Source organism: Juglans microcarpa x Juglans regia, chromosome 6S (genome assembly GCF_004785595.1).
Source record: "Juglans microcarpa x Juglans regia isolate MS1-56 chromosome 6S, Jm3101_v1.0, whole genome shotgun sequence".
Classification (NCBI taxonomy): domain Eukaryota; kingdom Viridiplantae; phylum Streptophyta; class Magnoliopsida; order Fagales; family Juglandaceae; genus Juglans; species Juglans microcarpa x Juglans regia.
In genome coordinates this window covers 17,844,104-17,858,259 of record NC_054605.1, presented here as the reverse complement: position 1 = coordinate 17,858,259, position 14,156 = coordinate 17,844,104, and the positions used below count along the sequence as shown (strand labels likewise).

Genomic DNA, 14,156 nt, shown 5'->3' with positions numbered 1-14,156 from the left:
GAGAAAGGTTTCATGTACCCTATTCCTTCTAATTTCTGCATGTATAATAGGTTGTAAACACTCTTAAGACTTCGTTTGGTTACGCATTTCAGATGAGATAAGATGTTTTGTTGAAAATTAAATAAAATATTATTATAATCTAATTTTTTTAATATTATTTTTGTTTAAGAATTTAAAAAAGTTAAATTATTTATTATATTTTATGAGGAAATTTGATAAAGTTGTAATGATTATATGAGATGAGATAAGATAGTTTGATTTTGTGTAATCAAACCAGCCTAATTGTGACACATAGTTTGGGTAGTGAAGTATTCTCAGGTATTTTGTAAATAGTAATGAAAAAATAATAAAAAAGTAATGATATAATATTAAATAATAATAAAAAGTAAATAAAAAATAATAATAAAATAATAAATAATAGTGAGATATTACATATCAATACCCAAATCAATTAATTACTTAAAATTAATTAGTTTACTGCTGCAGAGATAGGCGCATATGAACTATACAGCATTTATGGTGTCTGCGGCAGGTTTGTCCACACGTTTAATTCTTACAATTTTTTTTTTATCATCCGATTCTCTATAATTACTAATTCAAGAAAGAGAAGCGTAGAAGGTGAGTGAAACAAATCTCACTCACAAACAAGGAAGAATGAACATACAAATTAAGAGGTCCACATGTAATTTGGTATCTTCTGAAACCCTTAGGGCCTTATTACTTTCACTTCTACTTCATTTTGATTACCATTACGACATAGCAGCTGTTCATGCATCCGTAAGATGCCGAGTATCTGCTAATCTTAATCATTCTCATAATTGCTTTTCTCAACCTATTAATGATCAGTCAAAAGGAACTCCCAAACAACACTGCTTAAACAGCAGTGAGTTGTTTTAGATTGGAGGCACAGCCACAAGAACCCTTTAGGGGTGGCTCAAGTTCTTATTCTCTGGATCAAGCAGGAAAACTTGTAACAAGCTCCGTCTGAAGCATTATTACACACATTATCCCTAGAAAAACTATGGTAACCGTACTACATGATGGTTCCAGATTTTCAATTACCAGTTATTAGGGCATATTCAGTGGACAAGCTCTTCTCAGCGCTTTGTTTTCGACACCATCTTCTTGTTGACTGCTTCAACTCCATGTTACACTGGAGAGGAACCTTGCGGTCAGAGCCACCAGCATTTCATAACTCATGGAAAATGCAAACGATTCACCCCAATAATTAAGATCATTTTTCTCAACAGCCTTCTGACTAACCTCATTATAAGAAGTATGTCAACTGCTGCTTCTTCCTTGAGCCTCCCTCTCCATACAAATCGTTCCACTGCTTCAGCTCACTCATTACAGATCCTTCAGCTGCAAAGCTTGCAGCAGCCTGCATTCCAAATAGCAAAAGAAATGGTCCAAACATTTGCTTAAATAACAGAAACCTCTAAATTGGCTAAAACACTTGTGTCAAATCAATCTCCGTCCTCTTCCTCAGCATAATACATTAAACCTCAAATCCCAGGACCACATGAAATTCACAAAAAATTCCCACCCTACCCGATGATATTTGCTTTGCCCACAGCTGTTAGGCAGTAGATATCCTTAAACTAGGCTGTGGATACCAGAACGTGACCGTGTACTCTAAAAAGTAATCTGCCAGTGAAAAGGGCCTGTGCACCTCCGGATTAGTCGGGACTTTGTTCCCGGACACCCAGTGCGAATAAAAAAACGTAATCCTCCAGACACAACACAAACGGATATTTTACCTGACTCTTTGCTTGTCTCAAGTCTTCCATGTTCAATGGCCTCAGGGTAATTACTCCCTCCTGACTTTCCTTCGTCTCTGAAGTACTTCCAGGAATCTGCCCTTCTGCAGAATGAACTTCTTTCCCTTCTGCAGCACTCTGCTTTTTCTCCTGCAAAGAATAGGTCATAAGTAGAATTTACATTAAAATCACTTACACGAAGTATTCTGTAACTAACTAAAAATTGTTGCTACACTTACCAAAACCTTTAGACTTTCTTGCTGTATTAGCTCTCTGACTGGCCGATAAGCAGCAGTTGTGCACAAAATCTGTTCTAAATGGTTGTACTTAGTTAATAATAACTAATTACACAATCAAAGATAGAAGTATGCATCAAACTCGAACCTTCAGATCACTTCCAGTATATCCTTCTGTCATTGTTGCTAGCTCCTTAAAGTCTAGTCCTTCTTCTACCTTTTCTTTTGCCAAAAGAGTTTTGAAGATCATTTCCCTGTTCTCCACGGATGGCAATCCCACCATAATTCTGTTACATCAAAGGGAGCATTATTATATGCAGAAGCGATTCTCTCAAAAATTGTAGATTCATTAGCGTCCATCTGTTGGGTCCAAATTCTCCAAAAAACAACTTTGTAGAGAAAACTTGAAGCATTGTTCAAGTGGCTTGACACTAGACAGTATTCCTTTTGCTGGGAATCAAATATGGAGATTTTCCTCCTGGCTTACATGTTAATGACAGGCTATGTTATGCGACAAACATTATACTATATTTAACACTGCAATCTTCAGAGTAATCAGGTGATTCTCACAAAGCCGTAATTGCACTCATCATATACATGAAAGGAGAATTAAAAAAAAAAAAATGCATTTCTAAAGCAAATTTTAAATGGAAACGAAAAAAGAAAACATGACATTGCCAAGTAAAAGTCTTGACGCAAAGCTAAAAGTCACTATGTAAAATACCTCCTTTCAAAGCGCCTAATAATTGCTTCATCAAGGTCAAATGGCCTATTGGTTGCACCGAGAACAAGGATGTGTTCACCCTGTTTTGTCAAGAGCCCATCCCAGTGAGTCATGAACTCGTTCTTTATCTTCCGCATGGCTTCATGCTCCCCAACTCTAGTCCGCTGCCCAAGCATGCTATCAACCTCATCTACAAATATAATGGTCGGAGAGACCTTGGCTGCCAGAGTGAATAATGCTCGGACATTCTTCTCATCTTCACCAAACCATTTAGAAGTGATGGTAGACATGGATACATTTATGAAGCTTGCTCCAGCCTCCTTGGCAATGGCCTTGGCCAGCATTGTCTTCCCAGTGCCAGGTGGACCAAATAGCAATATTCCCTTGCAAGGTTTTAGAAGGCCTCCCTTGAAGAGGTCTGGTCTTCGGAGAGGGAGCATCACTAGTTCCTGAAGGGACTCTTTGATATCGTCTAATGCACCAATATCGGCAAAGGTTATATCAATCTCATTTGCCAGTATAACCTCTGGCCTAATGCGCTTCTCAAATTCATTGTCGGGTTCCTGTTAGAAAGTGACATGCAAAAACATTTCCACAAACAATTATCGAAAAATAGCCAATTAGAACGCCATACACTACTGTACCATGAGAATTGATAAATCAGCCACAATCTCATACATTTCAAAGAAGTCCATAAAGTGGAAAAGGGATTTTTTTTTTTTTTTTTTAAATGAAAGAGAGAAGAAGAAGAAGAAGAAGAAGAAGAAGAAAGGCTCACTGGAGCTTTGGAAGATGAAACTGAATTATCCCCATCTGCCTTTGGCACTGAAGCGGATGTTTCTGCTTCACTTTTGTGTTCAAGGGTAGTGCTTTCAGCCTTTGTTTCTGGCTTCACGCCAACAGCCTCTTCCCCAACAATACTCTGTAAGTAATTGAAAAGAAGCAGGAAACTGATCATACTGGTATAGATCACATCGATTATTCTCAACATAATGTACAAACATTCGTCCAACAGACCTTAGATGTTTCAGCATGGGCTTCCAACTTCAAAGAATCTTTGTCACCAGATTTTCCTTCCTGGAATATACTCAATCCACGGGACAAGCTGTTCCAAAGTGACAATATAAGTACATAGAACTTAAGTCTTAAATAACTGGGACACCACTAGAAATGCTAATCTTACCTATTAGATGATATGACAAGTTTTCCATTTCTGTATTCAGGATCCTTGTTCATTAAATGATAAGAAATTGCTGATACCACTATCTCTTCAATGTAGTTACCGAGAACCATTGTGTCTTCCACACAGATTGTATCCAGATCATCACAATCAAGGTCATTTGATGAAAGTACTTCCACGATGTGGTTTCTGTTATCTTGAACTTGGATCATCTTCATATCTTCCTCCAGTTGAGACTTCCAGCTGACAAGATGGGACTCATCCTCTGGAGGCCGGATCTCAATATTGTAAGGGAAGAGAGCAGTAAGCCTCTCGTCCACATCTCCATAGTCATTATCAGGATCCATAACTCGTGAACCAAGGATCAGCACTGATCCAGACAGTTTCTTCAACATTTTCTGGAAAAAGTTATATATCTTTTGTGATCTAAGCAAGAATTTATCAGCATCCCTAAGATACAGCACAATGGGCATGGTTTTTGACACAAAAACCAAAACCTGCAAAACAATTCATCACATGTTTCCACCTGTCAATATCTTCATGAAGTAACAAATAAAGACTGTGGAAGACTGTCACTGAAATTCACAACAAAAGGACAGTACGCTGTAGAGAGACTGTATAAGAAGCTTCTCGTCAAAGGACCAGCTGCTTGTGCGTTTGAGAGGAGCTAGAAAATTAAAGAACGCAGAAAGAAAAGAAATCAAAAGCAGCAGAAAGCATAGAAACCTGTTATAGGGAATAAAAAATATCTACAAGATCTTGTCTTCTATAAATATCATAATTAATAAAAAGCATGGGCATGATTGACAGAGAAAAGAGACAGTAAAGAGCAGTCGCACTTAAAATTCGTATTAAGTAGCATCTTATTATCCATAATATATCATGCAGTGAGTCGAGCTTTTATAATAACTTGGATGAAACCTCAAGAGCATGTAACGCATTGAAAGTATCTATGCCCCTGACATAAATACACTGATACGACGTGTTTAAATCACCACTAAAAGGTTCCTGGACACTCATTGCATTAGAAAATGCACGAAACTTCAGATTCACTATAACCATGGTGAATTGGCACACAAAGTTGTTAAAAAAGAAACACCAATAACAATGTGCACAACAAGGGCTTGAAATCCTTCTTGTCAAACGTTGCGCATTCTAGGAATAAAATATCCATCACACAGCATGACTCACACTGAATCAGTCATCAAATACCATACTTATTTCATTAACACAATACACTATTCCTTGAACTTTCTTGCAGACCAACGTATCAATCAGGAATCTTTAATATTTTTTATTTTTGGGTAAAAAACCTGGATTTGCAGGAGTGCTTTGTGAAGCAAGGTTGCTGATGTTAGCTGAAGCAGAGGCATTCCTACGAAGCTTAGAAGGATGAGAAGAAGCTTCTGATGGCCTGCAATTTGTGAACAACAGGCAATCATATAAAGATAAAGTAATAAAGAGGGACCTCAAACATTTATTTTGTCACCAATTAAGGCCATCCGCCCTAAAATACCTTGATCCAATATCTGCCCCACTGCTTTGCCTCCATAGTGTACCTGAAACTAAAAACTTTTTTGTCAGAGATACAGCACAAGATGAGAATCATAGATACATGACATAGACAGTACTGACGAAAATATCAATTGAGTCAAGATATACATAATATAAAAGTAAAAGGCATACCAAAATATTAATTAGGTTGAGTGTGATATTATCAGTGTACGTGCTACAAACTAAAGATTGGAGCCAAATCCTATATCCTGGCAACTAAACTTATCAGATCTTGCTATTCTTCCTGTTTGAAGAAAACACAATTATCTCTATTAGATAACATGTCACATATAGGGCCCAAAACTTCTCAGAGGAAATATAAAACAACAATGAGATGATTACAGATCTTACAACAATGTTTTATAGAACCATACTGTGTAAGGTTCATAACGTGTAAAGATCAAATGATGACAAAGCATTCACCACTGATCAAATTGGTCCCCCAGAATAAAAAACAATTATCTTTTTCTTTATACCTTTAGCATCCTCCCTCTGTGGAAGGATTGAAAATGATCCAAATAAGTCAGACAATCGCTCCAAGGTTGACTCTGAAGTGGACCTTTTAAAGGACTACAAAACAAGATCACCAACTGAAGGAAATGAAAAAGAGGCAATCGAATAGTAAACTCTTCATGCATGCAAATCGTACTGGAAAATACACAATTCATACACGAGGCGAACATGATCAGATCTATCCGGGAAATCTTACGTATTCTTTGTTGGCACTACCATATTTGCTCTGAATCTGTGCATACAAACCCAACCACTACAATTATTAGAACGAGATAAACTTCAAAGACAACAGCAACTGCAGATACTAACCTTCAGTGAAAAGTCGGTTACATCTAACAGTAGTAACTTTGCTTCAAAGAAATGGGCTAAAGCCTTGGCAAGCATTTGTTGGTAAAGTTCTGCAACACAAAAATTACATTGATTAACATCTTGGTGAAATTTTAAAATGTAAACATGTTTCATTCCAGATGAGGTAAATGTCATGGTTCAGACAACCAACCGGTAGGTCCAGAGAGCAAAATAGCCCGACTTGCAGGAGAAAGATTTCGTGTGTGCTTCGAAATATCTGCATGCTTCAAATGGAAATAGGCAGCACTTGTTAGCAAGACCCGTGTCTGCTCACTGTCATAGGAATTGTCCAAATAAGAACATCAGGATTAGCGTAAAATGATCGAAGGACTAATAACTGTATGCAAATATATTCCAGTAACAATAAATTATGTGTACATCCCATAAGGAAACAAATAACAGTGTGAAGCTTCTTCAGAACAAACAATGCCCAGAACTGATGTTCTTTTGATGGCATTCTCATTTACTGAGTATGACATTAAATAATAGTACTTTAATAGTAAAATTAGCGATGGCTTTAGCGGTCATCTTAGAATTAAATGAATGGGCAGAAACAAAGAAAAGCACTTGATGCATCTATATCACTTCCATTTAATTTGTACACTCTTTTATTACACACAACCTGATACAGAGGTTGAGAAGAAGGAATGAAGCGAAGGGTATCAATTGTCACAATTTAGGATCCGAATATAAGTATCTAAAACCACTTGTTTAATCCGAGTGTTCAGGATTTTACTCAATTCTAAAAGATCCTAATTTATTATCTCATACGTTCGTTATCCGCAGTTTGAGAGAAAATAATCCCGTCTCTTTATGATTTTCCCGTTAGGTGTATTAAAACAAAGGAAAATGCTTTTCCCACGTAAGGTGGCCACCGATTGAATTTTTTTATTTTTTTTTTAAGTAAGGATTTTAAAATGAATTTCTGAATTTTATTTTTTTAAAAAACATATTTACTGAATTTAAAAAAATATTTGTAAAAAATGTTTTTTTTTTCCCTATTTGGTAGCGGTTTCGGTGTGTGAGAGAAGCACCACCCTTGAGGTAAACAATAATACAAAACTGTGGTATATAAAGTATACATCAATACACGCCAACAGAATCCCCACATCTCCATTATTACCCTTCTTTTAAATGGGACACTCCAGAAAATCCCATCCAGGTTACAGTCTCCCATCTTTGTAGAAATCATTGTGACTTTAGTGGTATACAGGTTGGGTATGTTAAAAAAAGGGATAATAGATTTTTTATTTATTTTTAATCGGGGGTCACAAAACCCAACAAGATCTTATTAACGAATATCAAGATTGAATAATCGGAATTGAAAAAGTCTATAGGCGACCGGCCAGAGAATTACGGGGGCACTGCATCCCACGTAGCAAAATTAATGCCGTTTCTTTGTGATGCCCAAAATGAGTCGTTTTTTCCTTCCTTTCTCTTTTAAGTTTTGTTATATATAAACAAATTTACATACTAATCTGTATATTAATATTATTATTTTTATATTCTAAATTCAAATTAATACTTTTTTTAATAAAATCTACTTTCTGACCAATCATATTGAAAGAGTGCACGTATTAGTGTACAGAATCGTTTACAATTAAATTTTTCTCCCATTTCCAGAGCTCCCCTCATTTCACTTTCGTCTTTGATTCCGCCCTTTTATCTTTCACCAACACAATTACCAAATTTTTAAATTTTGTACCATACTGGTCGGTATAGTCGAAATATATCATTTTTATGACATAGTTGGTACAATCTATACCATACAGAGAAGGGCTGAATTTCATACCAATCAGAATTTCGGCCAGTATTGGTTCTGACCTGCCGTTTTGGCCTATACCGGCCGATATTTCGAATTTCAACCTTTGCTTCTTTTCTTTCTTTTTTTTTTTCATTTTTTCCTTATTTTTAGACTCTCAATTCAGACCAGACTATTTATAATTTATATATATAATTTATTCATATATAAACAGAATCTGAAACGATATCGGTATCAAAATATCTCGTTTCAATATCTCAACCGAAACAGTCACGGATACGGTATTCAAAACATTGACGATTACCCTTCATTCCCACGAAAGCCCCACCTCCCACTCGAAATCAACACACAAAACCGAAAGACGACGCAATCCCTTCGAAGCCGAAAGCTCTACCTCTCCCTTCGATCCTCTGCCTCCCCCTTTTGATCCGCAACTTCTCGCTTAGAAGATCTGATCTCCGTTCGTGCTTTCATCTCCTTACCCAAAACACAAAAGGCATACTCGATGGTTTCACGAAATAACACTTGCATTATCGCGGTTTTAAAAGAAAGAAATATCGAGATATATGATATATTATAACATAGTAGTGAAATAGTGTGATATTTCATTTTTTTCATACCGTTGGAAATTGGAGTCGATAGTAGGGAGACAATAATATTGTCTTCAAGTTGCAATTGTCAGCCCAATGCTTCGTTTGAATGCATATAATTTGTGCCTTATATCTATTTTTCATTATTATGATCAGATTTTAAATTTAGTTGTTCTATATGATTAATGATAAAAGAAGAAAATTATTTATAAATAATATATTTAGAAAAGTGTTTGAATATACTTTGATTTCGTATATAAATTTTAAATTTTAAATTTTATAAATTAAATCTTACAACATAGATGGTATCTTCTGCCCATAATAACTCCACAAAAAAAATTGATAAGAGTAAAAGTAAAGTGCAATATGCATAGTAAGTAATATTAATTTAGAAAATCGGCGATGAAGTTGCATTAAAATTAAAAACTTAATCATTAATGCGATATCAGCTATCATTTTCACAAAGCATAGATTTAATTGTGTCGTATCATCATCTATGATACCTGAATTTCTAGCAGAAGTCTTTATAGTTGAAAGTAATTTTATCATTCAAATCAGAGAGAGAGAGAGAGAGAGAGAGAGATGGAAATCAATGGAAGGGGAAATAAGGAAGTAGTCTAGTTTCAGTTCACCTGAGGTAGTAGGGGAATTGGTCGAACGTGACCTTGCTTTCTCTGCCGTCAACTACAAGCCGGAGCATCTCCTGCTCCATTTTCTCCAGAGTGACGGCGTTTGAGCCAGAACCGGCTCTGCTCCATTTGCTCACGGCCTGTCCCGAAGCAAACCCAAGCCCCACTCCCACTCCCACCCCTACACTCAACGCCGACAACAATATGCTTTTCTGTTCCATTTCGAAACCGACTTCACAGCCAAACACAGAGGACACGAGTTCCAAGCCTGTTATGTATTATTACCAGAGAATAAGGATTAAGGATTCAAAAGCTCGGGAAAAATAGTCAAACTGCGAAATCAGAAGTTTTCGTGTTCGAAACTGAAAATTCCACGATCTAACCGACTTTTCCTCGATCGATTCTCCGTCTTTCTCCGACTCAAATTCTTGTTTCTTTTTTAAATCTCTAGTGTCATGGCGGTAGATTAATAAGGCGGGAAAGAAGCAGATCTTGGAACACGTACTTAGAGCCGCCGGGAAGTGGTTAATGGCGGCGGTGAATCAAGAGAGACAGAGACGGAGAGACAGGCGGTGACTTTTTTGGCAGTTTAATGTATCGGTTTGACAGTTTACGAATTTTCTGACTTTCTATTTGTAAAAAGTAAATAAAATATTAAGAATAAAATATTACAACGTTGATTATACGATAACAAAAGTAAAGAAATGATATTTATTACAGTAAATAAATATCGCGTAATCTGTTTAAAAAAAAAATTGAATAAATATAAAATTTATATGAGAAAAATTAATTTTTTAATAATAAATTTTATTTTTTTAAAAATAATTAGGTAATATTTATACATTTCATAATTATATATAATATCATTTATAAAATTTAAAAGATGATACGTTGGCAAATACAAATGGGTTGGTTGACATAATTAAATTATTAATTAGAGAAATTATATCGAGAAGTCTTACATCATACTTCTACTTAATTAATATGTGATTTGTTATTTTTTTTTATTTTAATGTTTAAATATGTGTATGTTTAAATATAAAGATAAAAATGATAAAATATGTTAGTTAGGTGAAAACGTATAGTGTAAGATTTTTTTCTAACATTTCTCTATTAATAAAATATGAATTAATAAAAAAAATCCTCCATTAAAATTGATAAAATTGCCTTGAAAAAGAAATGGTAAATGGGATCTGATCCTTTGCTTGCAGTGTCGTAAGCACATAGAACAGTTTCCAGGAGCTCCGAAATGCGAATCGGATAAGCTCCCAAAGGCGAAGGAAGAGTGAGTTGCACGTACGTGTTGAGAAATATCTGCACGACGTTGGACGGCACAGATGCAACTTGAATGGGCAGTACTGGAATCTCCTCTTACTCGACAGCCGTCCCACACTGTCCCAGGTTCTTTTTTCTTCTTTTTTGTTTTGTTTTTGTTTTTGTTTTTGTCGGTCCAATGCATCCTTGTTCATTCTTTTTTTAATTAGGAAAATGCATGCAAGAACTTCAAGATTTTCCACCGGCCTGGGAATATACGGATAGCCCAATTCATCCTTATTTACTTTCTCGTTTTGTTGAGAAAATGAAAGAACTTCAAACCCAAGAAAACCCTAATTATACATAATATATACTTGTGGTTCGTGAACTAATGTAGCTTATAAATGATTTGGATCATCCCATTTCGATAAATTTTTTTAATTTTTTTTAAATAATATTGAATACAAGTTTAGAATAAATATTTCGGGTGAATCTGATTTTTTTTTTCCATAATATATCTCAGTTTTTCTTAAGAGTGCTTTTTCACATAGATCATTTTTAGATTTTAAAAATATAATGGTATATGTAGTCGTAAATTATACAAACATTATACAATTATTTTTAAAATGAATAAAATTTATTATTAAAAAAATAATTTTATTTTAAAGAACGAATTTCAAATATTATATCTCCTTTTAAAATGGGTAGAAAGATGGCACTTAAAGTTGGTCTTATATTGGGAATGACTACCTGTAACTCTGACGCTATTAATGCATGGGCCATGCATTCATGTTGAATGGGATATCAAAATATAATGCAAATCTTGTGGATGATCCGCTCATGTATTGTGGGGACATTGGAGACTGCCCTGGCCTGGGAAGTGGGAATCCATCGACTTGGCTAATTTGACACACTCATATCCTTATTAATTTGCAGTGGAGAATTGAGATCCATTCAGCATCCTTTTAATTGTTTTCTCTTGATCTTTTTTTCCCAATTAACTGTACAAATATGTTACTCATCAATATTTATTTTATGGGATACACGCAGGGCCACGTACGTACGATATGGTAGTGCATGAAGGGCCGGCATGCATATATCTTCTCGAAAAAATCCTTCGGCATGACCAATAAAACTGAATTACTTAGGGAGCTGCATATATACAAGTGAAAAGTTATGGGTATTTCATGTGTACGTGGCCACCTTTGTATAATTAGGAATGGAAGTGAACATCTAATATATTGATGACTTCTATAAAAGATTATTATAATTTGAAGAGTACGTATAACTTTCAGCTTTTGTAAATCACTTGAGTTGGGGGGCCGGAGATCAGGAAGTGGCCGGCCATATATAAGAAGATGTGGCCAGCAATTACCAAATGATCTCGACAAATAAACCATGCCACCACTTTGTATCACCTTGAGGGTACGTACGTACGTACGGTCTACTAGTCCTTATGTCTGCATTACTGAATATTGTCCCCATGACATGATAAGAGCTGCTATCTAGTTGGCTTAGCATCAGCAGCTAGGAAAATGATCTTTGGGTATTGAAGGAAAACTAAGGTTGACATCATGAGATCATCCATGTTTAAAACTTCCGATGACAAAACAAGCAAAGCAACGAGCTGAAAGTGGAAAGAAAGTAGGTGGAAGGAATAAAATATATCCGGTCTAAAGTGGTTTTTTAAATCCATCTAAGGTAGGAGGTCTTACCCAAATGGAAGAAAGAGAGAAGGAAGAGAAATGAGGAGACAAATAGCTGAGAAAAGAAAATGGTATCAGGAGAAAAAATGAAGATGTGATGTAAAGCAATGGAGTAGTAGGCCAGGGATAAAGGAGGCGGCCATATGACTTTCAAGCGGGCTTCTTCTTCTTCTTCTTCTTCTTCTTCTTCATTTTCTTTAACCTCACGATAAGGATTCCAACAAATAGAGCTTCCCAAAAAATAGAGTTTCGATCTCTATTATACAGCGATGATGAAAGATCATGAGATACCGTAAAGTATTTATATTATAGTGGATTCTCCCCTCCCCGGCCAAAACCTCCATAGACGTAGGCTTTACGCCGAGCCATGTAAATCCGTGTATCTCTTACCTTTATTTTTCCTACATATATTTATTTCTCACTGCCATAGATGAATGCACAGATATTGTACAGCCGCATCGGACTACTGTTAGGGGATCCATACAGCACCAATCAAGGCCCAAATAGTCTTGGTGGGTCAAAAATGACTTTTTCTACTGACTTTCCTACCTGTTGCACTATTTTTAGACCTTAACAGGCTTCGTATATGATTTTCATGATTTTACTCTATCTAGTGATATATAAATATAGAATATTTTCACCCAAAACTTGTTCTAGGTGACAATAACAATATTGCTCTAGCCAGCCTTCAAAATTTTCGCGAGGACTTGAAATATATGAGAATTTTTATATACCATACTATTATCTTACTTTAATCTTATTATGCAAGATATAATACGTTTATCACTATTGGATAATCTTTTATTAAATAATTATTTATTATCTAATGATAATCAATATGTCACATCTTACATAATGAGATAAAAATAAAATAAAAATATAGAGTATAACATTATTGAATAAATACTATAACTAGAAATGACCCTTTTTATAATCAGCAAAGCATTGATTTCTTTGAGAACTGCAAGTATTTACGTTCCAAACAAGCCCTTATTTACGTTCCCCAAGATCGAGTGCGCGGCAGAAGCCGACATATATTTTCTGTGATGTATAACAAACAGCAGCGTCACATGCACCGCTCCGGTGATGGCCATGTCCTTATATGAGCTTAGGTGCGCCCACATAAATGCGCGTGATGGTTAGTTGGTTACCCACAACAACGTGCCCACATTGGTCTGTGATAAAGTTTCAATTAGATTAATTAATAATAATAATAATAAACTACTGACATGGGCCGAGTAGGCCCAGTTGTCCATTGCTAAGTAGCAGTGTGTAAAACTTGTCCTCGGAACTGAAACCCTATTTGTCCTTCTCCCCCACAATGGACTGATGTTTGGCCCAACAGTCACGGGGATATGTGAACTACCAATTTTTTGCTATTTTGTTTTCAAGAAAATTTTGGTGGTACCGATACTAATTTTATTTTATCTTCATTTATTTATCATGTCACTACCAATTCCCTGTTTGTAATTACTTTGTATTTTTAGTTTTAAAAAATAAATAAGTGAAAATCACGTATGAACGTTTAGGTTGCGTTTGGATAGTGAGGAATTTTAAGGTATTTTATGAATAGTAAAATAAAAAAAATAATGATAGAATATTAAATAATAATAAAAAGTATATGAAAAGTAATAATAAAATAATGAATAGTAATGAGGTATTATGAGAATACTATTCTCAATATCCAAACTAGTCCTTATTCTTCTTGTTATTTCTTTTCTTCTTTTTTTTTTGTGTGAAAGATTTGTGATAATTCAGACTTTATATATATATATATATATATATATATATATAATTCAGACTCTTTTAAGATAATGAAATACATGTTTCTCAACTATTGTTCCGAAGAAGTTATTTAAACAAGTTTAAGTCTAAAATTTAAGAATATAAGCAAACTAAA

At 35.1% G+C, this 14,156-nt stretch overlaps 1 protein-coding gene across 4 annotated transcripts; it reads right to left on the bottom strand.

Moving 5' to 3' along the window:
• Positions 1-928: 928 nt before the first annotated feature.
• LOC121236861 (spastin-like) lies at positions 929-9,871 on the bottom strand. 4 transcript variants are annotated; one of them, XM_041133344.1, is made up of 17 exons: positions 9,300-9,871; positions 6,467-6,588; positions 6,277-6,365; positions 6,164-6,199; positions 5,931-6,024; positions 5,417-5,465; positions 5,214-5,314; positions 4,503-4,567; positions 3,904-4,397; positions 3,738-3,825; positions 3,499-3,642; positions 2,721-3,283; positions 2,145-2,283; positions 2,000-2,068; positions 1,761-1,910; positions 1,264-1,381; positions 929-1,153 (listed from the first exon to the last, which is right to left on the bottom strand). In XM_041133344.1, the coding sequence occupies exons 1-16, from the start codon at positions 9,515-9,517 to the stop codon at positions 1,268-1,270; spliced, it is 2,535 nt and encodes an 844-aa protein (XP_040989278.1). In that variant the 5' UTR covers positions 9,518-9,871; the 3' UTR covers positions 929-1,153; positions 1,264-1,267. The 4 variants fall into 4 exon arrangements, with proteins under 4 accessions (XP_040989278.1, XP_040989279.1, XP_040989280.1 ...); XM_041133345.1 differs by having other exon boundaries at positions 5,417-5,459; XM_041133346.1 differs by lacking the exon at positions 9,300-9,871 and adding an exon at positions 8,698-8,780.
• Positions 9,872-14,156: the final 4,285 nt, after the last annotated feature.